Source organism: Danio rerio, chromosome 14 (assembly GCF_049306965.1).
Source record: "Danio rerio strain Tuebingen ecotype United States chromosome 14, GRCz12tu, whole genome shotgun sequence".
NCBI lineage: Eukaryota > Metazoa > Chordata > Actinopteri > Cypriniformes > Danionidae > Danio > Danio rerio.
This window is the reverse complement of record NC_133189.1, coordinates 49,680,001-49,701,235: the sequence shown is the minus strand read 5'-3', so window position 1 is coordinate 49,701,235 and position 21,235 is coordinate 49,680,001. Positions and strand designations below refer to the sequence as shown.

Below are 21,235 nucleotides of genomic sequence, written 5' to 3'. Positions count from 1 at the left end.
AATTTAATCTTCAAAGCAGACCCCAAACAAACCTACAGACCCTGGGTTCAACACTAATTATTCCAGGAGGGTCTGTGAAGGGAGACTGGATTTAAGCTTTATATGTAATTTGAACACTTAGGAAGTGCATGGTGATAAAATTAAAATTAAATATATTTCATATATATATTTCAAATGAAATATATATTTTAAATTAAAATATATTTACTTAGAAAAATATAAATAAAAATACAAATTAAATTAAATATAGAATAAAAAATTAAATGAAAATATATTTTCTTTAAAGAAATAAAAGAAAAATACTAATAAAATTGAATTAAATATAGAATAAAAATAAATTAAATTAAATAAAAACAATGCTATATATCATAATATCTGCTAAAATAATATCCAAATTAAATATAATACAAATTAAAAATGAAATTAAAATATATTTTCTTTAAAGAAAATATAAAAAAAATCCAAATAAATTAAATTAAATAGAGATTAAATTTTTTTTAAATAAGACATAAATATAAGGAATAAATTATGTTATACACCATAATATCTGCAAAATGTAATACCCAAATGTAATATAATACAAACTATGTAATATTATCAGCATTATATTCCAGCAATTTTTTTACTAATTAAATAAAATAAATTACAAAACAATTATTTACTAAATAAATGAGTAAATGCAGTAATATCATGGTCATTATAAATGACATAGTTATACATATATATTGGTCAAAATTATTATTACCTTTGGTAAAAATTCAAACATTTCTTTAAAATAAAACTAATGAAAATGGTTGGGATATTTAAAAAAATACATACCAGCACATATTTTATTATCTAGAAAAATATTTAGTAAAATAATATGTACACTGTAAAAAATAGTAATATAAAATTAAAAATATAAAATTAACAGTTTGTGTATTTTGTGATTCACAAGTGTTTTCAGTTTATGTACGGATGTGAATTGCATTATAGGATGTTGATCTTTGCTCTGTCGAGTTTTAATGTTGAAAATTCAACTCTACAATTTAACAAAGTGACTTTTATTGACAGTTTAGTAGTTTAAAATAAAATAATGTTTAAGAAATAATAAATAGTAATATAAGTCTGTAAAATAACAGAAAATGAACCAGCAGTTTATTACAAGCTTTTGTAGCGTAATATACAACACCAACACAGACAATATTTCACTTTAAACAATTAAAAATGTTAATAAAAGTCACTGTTTAGAACTTTAAGTTTAAAAGTTGTTGGAATTATTATATATATTATATATATTTTTTTCTTTTTTTCCCATATTTTTTGACATTTACAGTCAAAGACAAAAGAAAATAGCTAAATTTCTAAAGTTATTATAGAAATTAGTATTCACAATTAATAAGTTTAAAAACGTGTTGAAAATAAACACATTTGTTGTCACCGTGATCCTGATCATACACCCAGCGCAAAAAGGCGAAGGCCTAGCTATTTGTTGCTATTTTCAGACCAGCGCAACAGTAATTTTCATATTTTGCACCACATTGTTTAAATAGCAAATCCATTTGTGCCGCTTTGTGGACTCGTGGGTGTGCTGATCTGAAAAGGATTTCAGAGGAAGTTCGCCATTGACCAACTAAAACCTGGTCTGAAGTCCAGCACTGAGCGCATTAGTTATGTGCCTATGCGGGTTCAAATGCTTACACTTTGCTTAATACACACAAGATGTACAGCAACACACAAATATCTTTACATAAGAAAAAAATTTAAGGATTAAAATGTTACAAAATGATTATTTTCTACATAAAAATAAAACCACTTACTCCATGCCTCATCTCAGGGGGCTTTTTTCAGTTTATTCATGACAATTTGCATTTGAGCAATATTACTATTAGCAGTATTATTTACTATATGCATATTTATGTTTGTTTAATAGATACAAGATTAGATTTGGCCAGCTGTCATGTTTTGGAGACGTCTGCATCACCATATGGGGCATAAGAATAAGACATGTGTTTGGACATAACTCCAATGATGTTTTTTGCGCACATTTCGTTATTATTGTTAATTTATTTGTTAGTTTATTTGTTTTGTTTTATTTAACCAGTTAAACTCCGACATCATCGACATTAGCTTTAAGATTTAAAGGGCTAGCATTGCACCAAACCCCCTTAAGTGGTTTCGTTTGAAAGTGTAGAATCTATATTTTATGCACATATGCATCACTTTGGTTTTTATCCAACTGTACAAAAGTTATTTACACTTAAATACACGGTATTTTGGATACCCCAGCTAGGTATTTTACATTGGTTTATTTTCATATGACACATGTACAAGTTAAAGCTCAAATGAAAGCTCTTGCCGGTGCTCATCCGGTTCTAGCATTCTTTTTACTGAATTATATTCACACATCAAACAGTTGTCGAATGAATCACGGTGTTTCCATGGCGCAGAAGTGAAAACAACACATTTATGATCACTAAGCAGCCCCTGTTTTTGAGGTGATGTGCATAAGTAATCCTGTTATATGTCTGACGTGGTCCAAACACAGTAAATTATGTTTGATCAAACAAAAGAATAGTGAAGTATGAAAACAATGATCGATCCCTGTGGCTTGTATAGCACCTCTCATCAGTTGGAATACAATAACTTTTGCATAGATTATGGTAGAGACATTTTTCTTTTTTCCTATGATTACAGACATGTTCGGGAACCACCTAAATTAATTACAGCACCCTAGACCTCACATAACCTAAAAAGGTACACTTTCAAATTTGAGTTTATAAAAAAATAAATAAAAATACAAAAAGCGCCTCTTTTTTTAGGTGTTTATTATAACACAGACGACATATACAGTTATTTTAACCACTTTCAATAGTGTTTTATGAAAATTCAAAGGGTTTTCTTTAAAATGAGACCAAATTTTTTAATTTGGGTAGGCAAAATCCAGGCGGAAATCCCAAAATAACAGCAGAGTTTAACTGGTTAATTAGAACTGAATTTAGAAATAGTTTTGAAACAAATCTTTGCGCTTAAACTAAATTAAATATGTAGGCTAATGGATGTATTCAGTGGAGTGCGTACAACAACGTTTCCTTATCCACAAAAGTAAAGGAGTAAAGAGTCAAGTAAAAAAAGGTAAAGAGGCTGAATAGAGGAGGCTTGTTCTTTATTTTTGAGCTGCAGATGGCCTGTTTAACTGTTTTCTCGCTAGTGAAGCATTCAGTTTTTTCACTTACAAAGTCCGCCATGTAAATAAGACCATGGCGCGACACAACTGACTCTTAAAGGGAATGGGAGATGAGTCTCTGATTGGTTTAATGCACATTATGCTCAAAACACACCCAGACCTCATTAAGAGAATAATCACAACCCTGTTAGACAATGCGCTGGGGTATAAGCCTTATTTTTTGTCCTTAAAATAGTGAAGTAGATTTGGACACGCACTTAATACTTTGCGGCAAGATAGTTAAAATAGAGCCCAATGTGTTGTCTCCATTAAATAGCAACTCAGAAATATAAATATAAAAAATACACTTTTCAAGTAGGGATAATAACAGAGTCTTCAGCTGCACTGTAGGTGTGAGTGTGTGCGTTTATAATCTTGATAAGAAGCAGCAGTGTTTGCCCTTACAATGCAAAACAGGATGCAACTGCATTAAAATGATGCACACACTCAAGCTAAAGTCTGCCGTCGGATCTAGCAAACATCATACGAGCCTGTTTTTGCTGGAAGGCAGTTGAGAAGACGCTCTGTGAACCTGCCCGCACAATATGATGAGGGCACTTAAGAAAAGACAAGATGCTTTCTTTGGTAATCCGATGCATGAGGCCGCTGAACAGGCAGCTCGGGGCAGTGAAGGAAAAACAAGCGTGTGGAGGGATGATCGCACAAAAACATGAAATAAAAAGCGGGACAGAGATGGAGAGAGATGTTGACGGAGATCCACGACACTTGAGCTTTCTTTTGTTAAACGCACAATGAAGATGGTGCTGTATCAAAATCTGTGAATTTCCAAACATCTTTTTAATTAAGTTTACATAAGAGGGCCAGGTCCTGTTTCAGCGACAGCAGAGGGGGTTGAGTAAGACAACACTCTAGCTATGTAAACTGACCTGAGCGACCTGTTTCGCAATCTCAGAATGCAGAATCGATGAGCCACAGGTTTAACCCTTCACCCAAGATACGTAATCTAGACCAGGGTTCACTTTCTGGAGATCACACTGAAGCAAGGTGGAACTGATATGTGCCTCGGATATATACAGCGGGGGAAATAAGTATTGAACACGTCATGTTTTTCGTTGGGAATGATATTTCTAAAGGAGCTGTTGACATGGAATTGAAGCAGATAATATGATATGCACTGTAATAACAATGAAATAACACAAGAAGAAAGGGCTAAACTACTGAAATGTATTTAATACTTTATATAAAAGGCTTGTTTGATGACAGCAGCTTAAAGACAACTCTCAGATGAAGAATGAAGTCTCATGCATTGCTCAGGTGTGAGTTTTTGACAGACTTCAATTAAGTTTAAAACTCTTGATGGTTCTGTGGGCCTCGTCTATCAAATCTGATCTTTATCTAGTATTTTCAATTGGATTCAAGCCAGGTGATTGGCTAGGCCATTCTGCATCTTGATTTTCTTTCTCCGAAAGCATTTGAGAGTTTTCTTGGCTGTGCTTTGGATCATTGTCCTGCTGAAATGTCCACCCTGGATTTTATTACATATACATTTATTTTCTAAACTAGTTAGAATTGATTTTTACTGAGCCAGGGTATTGCATAACCTATTTACAGTTTTTTCTCAGTTGCTTTGGTGCATTTTTCACAACACTATTTACATTTGCACAACAGGTAATGCATTTCTCAAAACAATTAGTCATTTGTGCACATCCTAGTAGCAGTTTCTCATTCTTTTCAACACATTGTAGATGCTTTCGGACATGCATCAATTGCTTTCATACAAATTGCTGTTTAGAACATTGTCATCTGCTTATGTCATGTCAGTCAAAATTAACTAAACTTGTAAATGCTGAATAGTCATTCCATATAAAACTAATAGTCCTCATTTCATTATTTGAGTCATTACATACAAAAATGGGAAACTAGTTGTCAAAATGTGTCAAGCTAATTTTATAAAACAAATTTAAATCTTTATTTTCCTGAAAATGTCTTTAAAATTGAACAATTTGATGAATGATTTACAGACCTTTGTATGTTGTAGGCTCAGTTCCAATATGTTCTGCAATATTGTTTACAGTTGTGCACTGCTCTACCTAAAGGGAGTTTATGCTTGTTGTAAATAAGGGTGTGTTTATTCTTTTGCACAATGCTGGGAATAAATTAGGATTGTAACGAGCATGTGCAGTAAAAATGTGAAACATACATATTCAGTGTCTTGTACTCACTCAATGCAGTGATGTCTAACTTCACTGTAGTTTCCAAATGGCTGTGCAAATAAAATACAGTGCTGTCTTGAGCATTTTCAGGAAGTGTCACCAAAATCTGACTGTTTTGCATTAAAAAAATGTCCAGAGTAAACTGTCATAACGAAAACATGACAAAGTCATTTGACTATCTTGTTCATAAACAATGGTGTCAGGACTTTTTATTTTGATGACACTGACACTTTGATTGACATCAATACTTGCTTTTGAGGAATGAACTATCCATTTTGAGCATGAGATGCGCTTTTGCAGGTTATCAGCTAGGTTTTTCAGTTTGTACTAATTGTTTTGAGAAATGCATTAACTGTTGTGCAGAAATGCACTGGTGTTGTGAGAAACGCATCAAAGCGAATGAGAAAAACTGTATTATCAAACAAATAAAATCTATTTGGCATCAAGTTAACTTCTTTATCAAATCTGGCCCTTATTTTTGTCCTGTAGGTATACATTATGATATCTGATAGTTTGTCACCTGGGCAATGGAGTAATCTGATGAGTTGGCAGCCTGCAGTCCTTCATTTCCAGAGATGCCAACACCGACATGGGCTGTCTGGATCATCCCAACATCATTGGCTCCATCCCCGATGGCCAGAGTGATCACTTTCACCTGCTTCTTCACCATCTCCACCACCTCAGACTTCTGAAGAGGAGAAACCCTGCAAAACAAAACAAGTGATAATGACTACAAGCAATTATATGACTACAGATCAAACAGGTTGTGGGTTCGATTCCCAAGAACTGATCAGATTATTTGTAAAGCAATCCAATGCAATTCGCTTTGGATAAAAGCATCTGGCAAATACATAAACATAAAATGTAATGCAATTTAAGTCATCTTTTGTGCGATAAAGAACATTGTTGAAACATTTGTTTTGAAACTTCTCCAGAGCTGAAACTGACATTTATATCTTACCATGAGGAAAAGGATTAAGGATTTACAGCATGTTTGGGGATTTGCAATGGCGCCTTTACAGAGAGATCGGAGGCTATTTTTCTTGTAGCCGATTATTAGTGTTGACAACCATTTGATTTCTTGGCCGACCGTCGTGACCTCAACAGCTGTGGTCTCATCTCAACTTCATAAGATGTGTTCGTCTCTTCAAAAAGAGAGGTTAAAAAAAGAACTCCAAAATCTCACACTGAAATATACTAATACAAGAGTCAAATAGTATAACTTGCATTTTCGTTACTTCTGGTTACCATTTAGAAACTTTTCCGATATTGCGTTTCAGAAGAAAAAAAAAATGTATTTTCATTTTTTATGACCTAATAACATAAAAAATAAGGCAGTAACTAAATGTTGGGGTTTATGTCTCTTGAACTGGTTTAATTTGCTCACAAACACTACAGTTATTTGATTTTAAAATAGTAACATTGTGTGTGTGTATATATATATATATATGTATATATATATATATATATATATATATATATATATATATATGTATATATATATATATATATATATATATATATATATATATATGTATATGTATATATATATATATGTATATATATATATATATATATATATATATATATATATATATATATATATATATATATATGTATATGTGTATATATATATATATATATATATATATATATATATATATATATATATATATAAATTATTTACCGTAAAAAGTCCCATCACTTTTCAAGTTTGAAAAAAGTTTGATACTTCCTGGTTTTTGGAGAGCTTATTATTTCAAAACAGATGAACACACACCTTTACATATGTCAAAACCAAGCAAATTAGTGCAAATGCTTGACCTTAAACATACACCTCTAAGTGTATTAAAGTCCTGCATCATCTGTGTGAGCAAACGAAATTAAGTTCTCGCTTTAGGCTGATAAAAAAAAAAACTCCTCTGGGATTAAACTCAAACATTCACACACAGGTCATCCTATAAGCACTGACGGCAGAGTGATGTAAGAGTCTCCAGTCAAGCGGAGATTGCTGCCGATATAACAGGAGACCTCTAGAGTCAGTTTAACGTTTATTCAACCACAGGCACAAATCTGCTCTCCTCAGGACACCGTGTGTGTGTGTGTGTGTGTGTGTGTGTGTGTCATGAGCGAAAGCAGACTGGTTAGATTACATCAAGCATTGCATAATGGCTGTGGCACCTGTGGTGTGCGTTGTTTCTGGAAATTGACACTGATTTTTGGCAGTTCCCTGTCACGCTCAATTGGTTCCTCATATGTTTCTTTCTCTTTCTGCATTTTTTTTTGTTGTTGTTGTAAAGTTTCAATCTCGCCTGCTTGCGCACAGTTTGACTTCATGCGTTTCTGACAGACGTTCTGACTATAATCTACTATTATAAAAAATAACACTCATTAGCAAATGACTGCTTTGAGAGCTCATATAATTATGTTTATTGGGGAGGTTGCGACCTAACGGAAAGGTAATTTGTTCCTTAAACAGAACGGCGGTGCTGGCCTGTAATTGTCTGCCAGTCACTTGATGTTTTTGTAAGTACAGAGAAATGGCCAATGATGGCGTCAGTTTGCTGGAGGGCAAAAAGGCATTATTAACCTCCAAATACATGTTTGCATTAATCTGTGAAAGGGTAAACATTTAAGTAGAGCATGACATGGTGATACACATTCCTGTAGGTTTTGTATTAACAATGCAAATATAGTTAAATGTAGAACAATTGGTCTCCCACTATGAAAGCTTGGCCCTCTTGCTTGATTTATAAAGATTCATTCATTTTTTTCAGCTTAGTCCCTTATTTAATAGGGGTCACCACAGCGAAATGAACCGCCAATTATTCTGGCATATGATCGACACCGCGAATGCCCTTCCAGCTGCAACCCAGTACTGGGAAACACCCATACACACTCACATTTACACCATGTCCAATTTAGTTAATCCAATTCACCTATGGCACATGTCTTCGGACTGTAAGGAAAACCAAAGCACCTGGACCAAACCCACACCAACACAGGCAGAGTATGCAAACTTTTCTCGCTTTGCAAGATCCTCCTATTTAAGCCCTTGGTTTGCAGTTGTTCAGGTTTAGCTCAGTCACAGCAGGCTGTCATGTACTGTTTGTGTTCACACATGCGCAGTATTATCAGTTCACCGCTTCTCAAATCTGATCTCAGTGTACTGTTCTAATAACTGAATAACTCAGTATATATACTTGTTTATTTCGAGTCAGATGGGGCATGTTAAAGGTAAGCAGTTTGTGGATAAGAGTGCTTATGCCAAGTTCAGACTGCATGATTTTAACCCCTATTTTGACTCACTTACAGGTTTTGAAAAATCCCTGACAAATTCCTGAAATCACAGGCAAATCAGTGCTCGTTCACGTGAGCAACAATCATACAGTGTGAACTATCAAAGACGCAATCTGAGAGAATCGCCGATGAGAGAGCTTCATCGACTACTATGGGTATCTGCAGGACAGCGTGGGAATTTTAATCCTGTGGCCTACCTGTAGGATCATTGAGGCCCACTAGTGAGAATCCCTGCTTTATTGGATGAAATTAACCATTTGCAGTTGCGCCATCCAGTGGGCACAATTGGAACAGCAGCTTCTTTTATTGAAAAATTGCAGCTCATTTTTATATTTTACAGAATCATCTTGCGGGCCGGATTAAACCTGTTTGCGGGCCTGATCCAGCCTGCAGGCCGTACGTTTGACACCCCTAACTTAGAAGATCCATTTAAAAACAACTATTCATCCACAATCACTAATATGGAAATAAAATTCATTATTGGACACAAATGTGTTAAATTCATTTTAAATGGTGCGTTCACACCAGATGCTGAAAAAGCATTAAGCGCACTAAGTCAATGCAAAGACGCTAATAGAAATCCAGAAACACGATACACGCAAATGATGCGATTCATGTGAATGTAGCAGCGCGAGTTGAGTGTTTTGCGCGATTGACTCGCTTAATGCACGTATCGAGTGTTTGGTGCAAATCGCTCGAGTTCGAAAATCTGATCTTCAGTAGACATTCGCACCGTGTTAACCAATGAGGAGCTTGCTCTTGTGGGGGCATGATTATGATGTAGCGCCTGTTGTTGGTGTCCTGGGGGAGCTAGAGTCACTGGCCAGACAGAAGTCCTGCCCGTGCCACAAATCCACATCTGTTGTGAAGTGAATTTGACGTGCGAATGAAGCTAGTAAACTCAAAATGTTCATGCACGAATAGCGAGATTTATCCGCATGCACTGCGTCTGGTGTGAACACAACATAAGTCTCTGCTCGGGTCGCATTTAATGCTGTCACCATGCTGCTGTCATGTCCAAGACCAGCAACGAAATGATCCCAAGGTTTCCATATACTGGACCAGGCCGTATCCTGAGCAGCTGCTGTGGTGGTCATGGAGGAATGGAGAGCATGAGACTGATTCCTGTGACTCTCCAGGGACAGACGAGTCTTCGCTGAGGCCCAGCTTCCAGCCTCTGCCGCTGAGACTACAGCTCTGCACAAGACGTTTGGCCAGCAGAGAAATTAAAATGGTCGTGCCCAACTGAGTCTGGTTTCTCTCAAAGTTTTTTTTCTTCACTTTCGCCAATTGGTGAAGTTTTTTTTTCCCTTTCCGCTGTTGCCTCTAGCTTGCATAGTTTGGGATTGGTAGAGCTAAGCATCGATGGATTAGGTCTTCAGTATTTGGGCTTTCAGTAGTAATTTTTAAATCACACTGAACTGAGCTAAACTGAACTTAAACACTAAAAAAGGAACTACACTGTTCCAATTTACCTTTTACGTGAAGCTGCTTTCACACAATCTACATTGTAAAAGCTACACAAATAAAGGTGAATTGAATTGAAAGTCCACTTGTTGTTTTTTTCATGGAAGCAACAGCGAGGTCTGAGTGCAGGAGAACCAGCTTGATCTGGCCAATGGCAACACGTTTACAGACTCTGAGGTGGCGTCCGGGTCAAACACCTGGCAGCGCAAAGTAAATAGATTTACTTCTAAAAGGTATACAGTAGACTTATGTATTAAATACATTTACAAAGATGAAAACGAAGGATGTTTTTGCTATAATTTTAGTTAGTTTCAGTTAGTTTTTTATGTACACAATACAGTTTCAGTCAGTTTTTAAAATACTCTCATTTTTATTTTAATTTCAGTTAACGAAAATGTTTTTAAATTTTAGTTTAGTTTTCCGTTAACTATAATAACCCTGCCAATCACAGTACTTTCTGTGGAGCACGTAAACACAATAGCCAATCAGCATTGTTTAAGAATGCACTCGACAGCGTTTAAATATTAGCGGGAAATGGTTTTGAAAATTTCGGTACCGATTTGTACAGAAAGTCAGCATCATGACAACACTAGTGTGTAATTATAAATAATTAAGCTTAGAGTCTCAGGTTTACTCAACTTTAAGTCAACATGTTGGTTGTAAGTCAACGGGTTTACTTGCTTTTTTTAAGCGAAGTAAATAATCACTTTTGGAAAGTTGTCAGCTGATCTCTAATGAATTGTCCATATAGAATTACTGCTCATACCTGCAGCAAATCACAGCTTTGCAGGACAGTGCCAAGTCCAGAAAATACTGACGGGCTCCGAAAGTGAGGGCGTACTTGAGCGTCTTTCCATCAATGATGAGAGCAAAGTCATTCTCCTTGTGCAGAGCATCTCCCAGCATCCCACAGTGATGACTGAGGGTCTCCCTGGTGCCCTGCACACAAACACACAGAATAACATAAGACAAACACTTCATGCGAAATGACATTATTACATTCGTATAACCGACTAAATCAGCAGGAATGTAAATATTACTCTGAAAACCAAAGACTGAGTTGGTTATGATGGGGGGGTTGTAATGCAATCAATCATAGACCTTTTCTAATGAGGCACTACACATAATTCCAGTGCCAATGTAATCAATCCCAAGAATAACACGGGAATTTTTGCATGAAGTGCACTAGACACTTCTTGCACATGGGGTTTACATCGGTTTATTGTCAATGCACGGGGCATCAAAGTGAGAATACACATATGGCACGCTTCATTACGAAAAGCCCAAGCCCAAGCTCGCTGTGATGGTTCGTTTGTTAGAACAAGGCCTTTCAGTGGCCCTGACCAGGAAACACAACGGCATGGGAATTTAGCAAAGCTCCAGACCTCCTGCTTTCTCCACGTTCATGCAATTGAAAAGTGTTCGTCTGGGTTTTTTTGGGGGGGTTATTTCAGAGGAATGTCCTGTCGCAGCTGCGTGGGCTCAAATCAGGAGCCAGAAATATTTCTGTGTGTTGATTAAACCCTGAAGATCTTAATCAACACTGACTGGGCCACAGAAAAGTTGGGATCTTTGACTTGACCCGACTGTTGTTTTATACCGACTTTTAATGACGAAAATTGTGCTTTCAGCAGGAAATGTAGGTTGTAGTAAGAAGCTGTTATTGTAAGGGATCGGGATGTGTCTCAGTGTTTGGATTAGGACGGCTGCTGTTTGCCATATTAACATTTCCCATAAAAATCACACATCTCCGCTCTCTTATGTGCTGGAAATGATAACACACTTAAAACGGGTGTGTGGTATTTATTAAGCTGATGCGCAATATGTCAGTAACTTTGCCAAAAGCAAACACAGAGCATGAAAGCATTGAGAGTCTAAAAGCATTTACTCCAGATAATGCAGCTAGAACAATAGTTAAATAGCAGTACGTATTTTTTATATTTGTAAGGTATGAAATGGGTATGAGACAATAAGTAGTTCACACAAGCCAGAGAGACATTTTCTATAGTGCGCAAGTGTGATTACAAATGTGATACTGATTTTACATCATTCAAATATTAAGGATTTTAGAATCAAACTTGCAACACAGGCTCATTACACTGTAAAACCCAACAGTCAACTTTATCAGATGCAATGATTGTAGTTAACTCCAAATTGACTGAAAGTTAATTCTACTAGGGATGGGAAGATTAACCGATATGTATCGATACGCGGTCATGCGCGTGCACGATGCGAGTGCATCGGTAGAGCAGCAGAGGATGAATGAAATTTTGGAAGCAAATCGAGATGAATCGGTTTTTGCGAGATGCATCGATTTTTCCGAGATACAGCTTATATTTTTAATATAGAATGTATTTTTTATTTATTAACAAGTGTTGTCAACCTGTTTTTGGCGCATAATTTAATCGACCTACATAAAGTAAGCCTTAGCAACGGATTTGCGGATGTGCACACACTGCAACTCAGTGTATCAGGTGTGCGGATGAAGCTAGTGGTGCGCCCTCAGAAAGCGCGAGAAGCAAAACAAACATTTTATTCCCCACTGAGTTTAAAATCTAAAGTATGGCAAGCAACATTATGGATTTAAGGATGGACGACATGACAGGACAGATGCAATTTGCAAAATGTGCCGCGCATCTGTAAAATACGCGGGCAGTACGACTAATCTGAAATCTCACTTGAAGCGGCGCCACGGTGTTGTTGTGAAAGCATCTTCCAGTGTTTCTGCATCCCCGGCTTTCGCACTGCTTCAACCAGCTCCAAAAGTGGTGAGAAAAGCATTGCAAGTTTTTTTTTTTCCATGCGCAACAGTTCTGCTCGCTCTACGCCAATAACGGATGTTATTGCATTGTTCATCTGCAAAGATATTCAGCCTAGTGTCACGGAGAACGAATGTTTTAAACACCTCCTCCTGTTAATTTTTATTTAATTATAATAATAATAATAATATTAATAATAATAATGATAAAAATAATTGGGTGTCACGGTGGCACAGTGGGTAGTTTGACCACCTCACAGCAAGAAGATTGCTGGTTTGTTATATTTTTATTAGCCTGTTGTTTACAGTGACAGTGATGTTTCAAAGCAGCATAACACTGCTAGTTCACAACCTTAAGTTTTGAATAATCAGTGGCAAAAAATATCTTTGTAAAACTTGTTTTCATAGTTGAAAAGTTAAATCACAATTCTTGTTGTGCAATGCTAAATTTATTTATGTTGAAAGAGTGCAAATATATATATTGTTTTAATATATATTGCACTTATACATTCTGTTTATCTTGAAAATACTTAAATAATATGTGCTATATGTTCTAAAATGGCCCTCTACTGTAAACTGACACTCTGGCTCTGAGAGAAGAGCCAGTTTGTAAAAAAAGTCTTGGTTTTGCTTGGTTTATAAATAATCAAACTCATTCAATGGCACAGCATCCTCTTTCACATAATCTCATAAACTTGATCTAATTAGTTAGTGCTGAAATATCGCATCGTATCGTGATATGGGTGTGAATCGTATCGTGTTGCATCGCAATATGTCACAAATGTATCGCTAATATATCGGATCGTATTCTTTGTATCGAGATGCGTATCGGATCGGCATTATAGCTTAGATGCCCAACCCTAAATTCTACACATTTGAAAAGAGTTTTGAACTTAGTGTTGAAGGTAATAAGTTCATTAAATACCTCATTACTTCAACTTAAATAGATTAAGTTCACAGTACTCATATAGATTAGCTTTTTTTTTAAACTCAAATGGTTTGTAGCAATCGGTTTCCTCAAACGGTTTGAGTTGTCTTGACTCATTGGGTTTTACTCAGTTGGATTGAGTTCATTTATTGGGTTTTACTGTGCTCAAATTGCTTCGTCTAGTCAAGTGGATTAAGTTCACAGTACTCATTAGGATTAGTTTTTGAACTTAAATGGTTTGTTGCAATCGGTTTCCTCAAATGGTTTGAGTTACCCGAAACGTTTTGGGTTTTACAGTGTATGGATACGTACCCCTGTCTACATTCCTGGAGAGCACAAATTATGTAGCCAGAGGTATGTTTGGCTGCATTTTGTCTTTAAAACAAACACTATGGGGTGGTACCATGCTGTAGTCAACTGTTACTCCTTTAAGCGCTACCAGCTGACTGCATACGTCCATATGGGAAGCTTTTGCGCTGTTATCAGTTTGCGCAGTGGCTCGCCGCAAACGTTAGCGGAAATGGGATGTGGAGCAAAGTTGACCACAACTACGAGGTTTAAGTCCAACAAAAAAACAGTTACAGAAACCAGGTGGAACAAAAGCTAATAATAATAATAATAATAATAATAATAATAATAATGATAATAATAATAATAATAATGAATTCACTCATTTTCTTTTTTTTTCAGTTTAGTCCCTTTATTAACCTGGGGTCGCCACATCAGAATGAACCATCAACTTATCCAGCATATGTTTTACGCAGCGGATGCCCTTCCAGCTGCAAGCCATCACTGGGAAACATACACTACAGACAATTTGGGCTTCCCAATACACCTGTGCCACAAGTTTTTGGACTTGGGAAAACTGGAGCACCCAGAAACCCACGCGAACACGAGGAGAACATGCAAACTCCACACAGAAACGCCAACTGGCCCAGCCAAGGCTCAAACCAGCGACCTTCTTGCTGTGAGACGAAAGTGCTATCCACTGCGCCACCATGCAGCCAGTAACAATAATAAATAAATAAACAACAGGCAGAAAATGTGAGGAAATCAATTAGATTGCTTTTGAAAACACTACTGGTTAGGTTTAGGTGGTGGGCGGGTCAGTCGATCAGTCAGTCAGTCGACAGCAAACTGGCCTGGTCGGCTCAAGTGCATATTGCACCGTCTGGTGGATTTTCGCGAGAAAAGGATGTGTGAGAGAAATTTGAGATCATCAAAAAGCATAAACAGCGGTCTCTGGCAGATTCGCAAAAACAAACACTGCAAGCAAAAGTAGCACCGGTTACGCATTTCGCTGTCCCCAAAAATGTAGACCTGGGTACATATCCGCAATAAGCCTGGGTTTTTGTCTGTTTAAGCTGTTTCATCAACAACAAAAAATTCAATTCTGCAAAGCAGAACATTTGTGCATCTCAGAGAAACACTGCAGAGTTTTGTTCATATTTTTGAATGAATCATTTGAGTCAATGATTCATTTAACAGCAGTCACTTGCTTCTAAATGAATCAAACGTTTTGAACAAATCAATTGAATGAATGATTCATTTAATTATTATTTAAAATGACCAACTTTTCATAGCTTCAGTCTAATATTTATGCATCTATGACAGGCCTAAAACAGCAAAGAAATACACTCAACAAATATTAAATTATTGTTATTGAAAAATCAATATCCCACAACCTGCACTCAGAGATTCAACATTTTGGTATACTCTCGGAAATAAAGGTACACCAGCTGTCACTGGGGTGGTACCTTTCCAAAAAGTACATATTTGTTCTTAAATGGTTCACATTGGTATCTCAAAGTTATGTAATAGTATCTAAACATTTCAATTAGATGGCAATATGTACCCTTAAGACATTAGTAAGGAGCCTTTAAATACAAATGTATACCTTTTGAAAAGGTACCACCCCAGTGACAGCTCTTGTACATTTATTTCTGAGAGTGTAAAAGAAAGTTCTGAACATGACTGCAAAAAATAAAACAAAATAAAAAATCTCTGCTGTCGCCACTGACTTCCTTGATTTGGCACTTGTGGAATTGCGCATCGATGGATTTGCTCTTCAGTGTTTGGACTATTAGCAGTGAAAATTAAACCACTCTGAACTGAACTAAACTGAACTTTAACTCTGAACTGTACATCCATGTTAAGCTACATTGTAAAAGTGCTTTAGAAAAAAAGCTCAATTGAATTGTCTTCACAGTTTTAAATCCCAGAGCACTGTGGGTAAACAGACCTGCGCTTCTGTTCCACAGCTGTCCAACATGTTTCTGGTTTCACATTCCACCTCAGCAGAGAGCGTGACAAACAAACCTTTCGAGATCCGAAAAATAAAATGAAGACTAATAAAATCAAGCTCATGAACAGCAGAAAAGGCGTCCTGTCATCAAGCACGTTTGACAAACAGCCCAGATTGACAGAGTTAAGCCCATTTACAGTTAGATTTCTCTTTCAGGTCAACAAGACACTCTAAACAAGTGACTTCAAGTTAAACTGTTGACATTTTTGCAACCTGATTATCTAAATACCTTCACATCTGGCTTAATGACACAGACATTTCAAGTTAACTCCATCATGCCTTTTATGCTTTTCAAAGATGCTACAAAGAGCCAAAATAGTCAATATTATCCAATACAAGTACTTTTATAATTGAATGTGATATATGGTTATGCGATAACAGTTCAAAATTATTAGCCCTCTTGTGAATTTATTTTGGTTCTTCAAATATTTTCCAAATGAGGTTTAACAGAGCAAGGAAATTTTCACTGTATTTTCTATAATATTTTTTTCTTCTGGTGAAAGTCTAGTTTGTTTTATTTTGGCTAGAATAAAAGCAGTTTTAAATTTTTAAAAATCATTTTAAGGTCAATATTATAAGCCCCTTTAAGCTATATTTGTTTTCGGTTGTCTAAAGAACAAACCATCGTTATACAATGATGTGCCTAATTACCCTAACCTGCCTAAACAACCTAGTTAAGTCTTCAAATGTCACTTGAAGCTGAATACTAGTATCATGAAAAAAAATATCCAGTAAAATAGTATTTACTGTTATAATGACAAAGGTAAAAGAGATTGGTTATTAGAAATTATTTATTAAAACTATTGTGTAGAAATGTTTTACTTTATTAAACAGAACTTGGAAAAAAATATACAGTGGGTTAATAATTCTGACTTCATAAATTATAAATTGTTATATTATAATTAGTAATAATAATAATAATAATAATAATAATAATAATAATACAAAAAAAGAATAAATGAAGCAGCATTTTTTTTTGAAAACTCTACAAAAAATTGTAACATTCATAACAGTCCTGGACACTTAAATTACAAAGAAAAGCTAGTTAAATGTGAATTGTTATTAAGTCTGAGATAGCATTTTCTTGTTTTGGTTTCAATTACAAATTGCGAAAATCAAATAATTTTTTGATGTGATAAACAGTGTTGGGGTAACACATTACAAGTAACGCTAGTTATGCAATAATATAACTTTTCTGAGTAACGAATGAAGTAATGGATTACTTTCAAAAAATAAGTAATAATATTTAAATTACTTTTTTGAAAATATAACGCAAGTTACTTTTTAGTAGTGGTGGGCCATCATCAACGTTAACGTGCTGCGTTAACGTGAGACTCTTATTGTGTGATAAAAAAAATATTGCCGTTAATCTATTCTCAAAGTTGGGTTGGGAGCTGATTATATTCTACGCAAGCTATGATGACTTTCACGTTGATAGTTTAGCATGGATGTATACCTAACCGGTGAGCCGTCTGACAAAAAAATAATTAATTCAGCAGGATGCCTGACTATAACTGCAGTTCGGCAGTTTCACTTTAACTCATGAACTTTTCATTCTTGCCGTCTTGAAAAATGGGGTATTAGACACACATTGACAGTAAGGACTGGTGAGAGTGTTATAAAATTTAATAACACACGCAAAATGGAAAGAAAAAACTTCCGCATTTCGCGATGTGTGTGTGGTCCTTAACTGACAGCTGCGGATCTTGTCGGGAAATACAACGAAATGTCCTACATGACGGTAATAGTTTGATCGCTGTGGTTAATTCAATAATGTCACTAATATCTGCATACATCAAATGTCTTAATTTCCATTTCTGTTTAGTCAAATTAGGGTAATCAAAAATCGCTGTTTTGAGCTTATGTAGGCCTACAGTTCAAAATTCATGTTTAACTAAATAAACAGTTAGTAAACACAAACACATCTTATTAAACAACATTTAATTTCATCACCGATTATCATAGTAGAACAGTTTCTCAAGCAGTTTGTGATGCATTTTGAAAACAGGAGATGAGCCCTGGCCTAATGCGCCACCTGACTTGAGAAACCCGTTCTCAAGGACTTATTACTTGGGTAGCAAACATATTCTAAATGCATCCGGGAGAATCCAAATGAGCCATTTTAATCTACAATAAACACAAGAATCTAATCGCCGTGAGGCAGCTTCAAAAATTTGTTTCAAACCAGAAGAACGAATTTGCTCGAAATAACACAAAAACAACAAATTTTTACTTTGTGTAATATATGTGTCCTAATGGTGTTTTTAGCAGCTTGGGACACATATATGACTGTCAACAGCTCAAAAAATAAGTTTTGGTGTTTTGTGATCCTTAAAGGCAAATTAAGGTGTAGGTTATACAGTGTGTTGTTAATTGGAGAACTCCTTTAATAAAAAAAAAGAAAGAAAAGTTCAGAAAAAGTGACGCAAAAGTAACGTAATGCATTATTTAGTATAAAAAGTAGCAAAGTAACGCAACTAGTTACTTTTTTAGAGAGTCACTCAATATTGTAATGCATTACTTTCCAAATTAACTTTTCCCAACATTGGTAACAAAAGTCATTTATTATAGGTCTAGTTGGTTTCTTAACACATTATAGATGTCTTAAAGAAAAAAACAGACAAAAAAAAAAAAAAAAACATCAAATGGAGATGTATGATGACTGCCACAAAATGTGAGACTATGTGTGTGTGTGTGTGTGTGTAGAGGGCAGATACCAAAGAGTAGTGCAATTACACCCTCGGGACCAACTAACATTCTCCTGGCATAACAAGAATCTGAAACCCAAGCTCAAAGGAAATATTTAGAGAGAGAAGCCATGGGTTTTAGGGAGAAGCCTCAAGTTTCAGAGAAACAGACAGAGAGGGAAGTGCAGCTGGAAGAGCTTCTCTAATACGAGGCCTCTATTCTGTAGGTGTGTATAATAATAATAATTATAAAATGGTCTGGCACAATAGAAAACCAGATGATAAGATGGCTTATGAAGACTAATGAGAGAACAATGCTTCTATTATCCTCACAAGTCATCTCCATTCCCCAGCTCGGCTAATAGTTAGGCTACTTTAAAAGATTCCTAAATTTGTTTCGGAGGACTTCAGCAATAGTCTTACATCCATTAGAGACGAAATGGTAACACTTTAGTTTAGCTACCAGTTCTGGCTATTAACTATAGAGAGACAATTCTCATGTTATTATCTGCCCAGTTGGTCTACATTCCTTATAACTAATAGCTTAAGTACTAATAATAAGCAGCAAATTAAAAGTTTATTGAGGTAAAGTCATAATGAATGTGTTATAAATCATAAGAATTGTACATTTAAATAAATTATAACTAATAGACAGGGACGGACAGACAGACAGACAGACAGAAAGACAAACAGACTGACAGATAGATGGTTGGTAGGTAGGTAGGTAGGTAGGTAGGAAGATGGATGGATGGATGGATGGATCGATATTTATTATTTTATTAGATTTTTCTTATAACTTAAGTCATACATGAGGTTCTGGAGTGGATTAGTCGTCGTGGGCCAGTTGAATGGTGATTAGATGTCCCAATTTTCCTAGGAGAGTCCCTTATTTTGGCAATACCGCAAGAACCGTGCAGTCAAAGGTAGGCTAACCAGGCAAAAAATTAAATTCAAGCAGTCTTCAATATTGATACACTTGTACATGTATTAAGAGAAGCTGGGATAGGAATCATGCTGAATGGAGTCATAACTGAAGCAATGTCTCGGATGCGTGGCGTTTACACCTGAACTCAAACCGTAACGTGCCTGCACAATCCTTTCGTCACACAATATAACCGAGACAGAGTGTGGACAAATCAAATAGCCTACACAAGCAGCTATTAAGTGTATCCATCGTTGTGGAGGGTCTATCTCAAGTAAACACTCAGTTATGCTTTACAGTAAGTAGTTTGAACAAACAGCAAATAATAATTGAGTGTATATCTGTCAGAGGAGAGTAAAAATGATAAACTATAGTGGTTCATAAAACCCACTTACAACATAACAGCGGAACAAATGAACTGCAGCACAAGTCAAGAAAAGTGCATTGAATTAAATTAAAAGCCAGCCTGTTCTTGTGCTCCTCTTCTTTCCACAATCTGTCCATTCTCTCAGCTTATCTGTGAACTAAAGCTTTTCTTTCATCCGCCACATATTTAATGCGATTATTGAGTTACTGTTTTTTGACCCGTCCCACAGAGCCTCGCATTTTCCTCCGCTGAGATAATAAAGCTCTCAGACGTCCGGTGAAGACCCCAACCCCGGATGAGTGGCCCCCTTCATCCATCTTATTTCCCTTAATACACTGAATCTACTAAACACAAGAGAAACACAGAGGAAAAGGAGGTCGTCTTGTGTTTTCTCCTGCAATGTGAGAGCGCAGCACCTCCGAGAATTCCTGCGTGTTTTCTTTTTGGAGTGTTGTGGAAGCATGTGCATATGCAGGCGCTGACGTTTCAAATAGCGCTGTCTGCTTTTCTGGAGCGCGCCTCCTTTTTTCTGCTGCTCCATCTATCACACTAAACGACTGTTTGACAGATGGAGAGCCGTCCGTCATCACCTTAACCCCGCCTCCTCGCAGCGGGACGCTCTGGGGCTCCGTTTGCATGTGTGCACGCTGCGGAAAATGCCTTTCTAGAGCCCTTAACTGCCACAGACAACAGACAAGACCCTCCCTGCAGGGGCCAGATGACCTGTAGGGTGTGTGCGTTTCAAATGGCTTCCTTCTTTAAAAGCGGATGGCTTTTGGTTTCATGGTCAACAGAGTAGATTGTCCCATCAGGGAGTTTTTGGCCTGTACCGTGTGTGTATGAAAGAGAACCCTAAACCTCTTTTCTAAGTACACGACCCCTTCCCGTCTTTTAAAATGGCTTCATGCAGTGCAACCGCATCCCTCTCCTTCCTATACGCTCTATTTGACCAGCGCACACAGTGGGATCCCAAAGTCTGAGAGGACATTTCAGAAAGCATGATTGAAATATGTGAGTCCGTTAACATGATGTTTTAGACCAGGGGTGTCCAATATTAATAGAATCTGGCCCACTATACAAAAATTAACGTAATTCAATAAATAATCACCGGGTGTCACTATT

General features: G+C 36.2%; 1 protein-coding gene across 8 annotated transcripts in view; it reads right to left on the bottom strand.

The window, feature by feature from the left end:
• atp8a1 (ATPase phospholipid transporting 8A1) overlaps nt 1–21,235 on the bottom strand; it is a 332,848-nt gene that overhangs the window by 101,525 nt on the left and 210,088 nt on the right. For 7 of the 8 annotated variants that reach the window (XM_073922212.1, XM_073922214.1, XM_073922215.1 and 4 more), the window contains 2 exons: nt 10,913–11,085; nt 5,900–6,083 (listed from right to left, as the gene is read on the bottom strand). In XM_073922212.1, the coding sequence (XP_073778313.1) occupies nt 5,900–6,083; nt 10,913–11,085 (357 nt within the window). Of the gene's footprint in view, nt 1–1,292; nt 4,341–4,433; nt 6,084–10,912; nt 11,086–21,235 lie in introns of those variants that run through there. The other variant, XR_012389972.1, reaches the window with a different exon arrangement.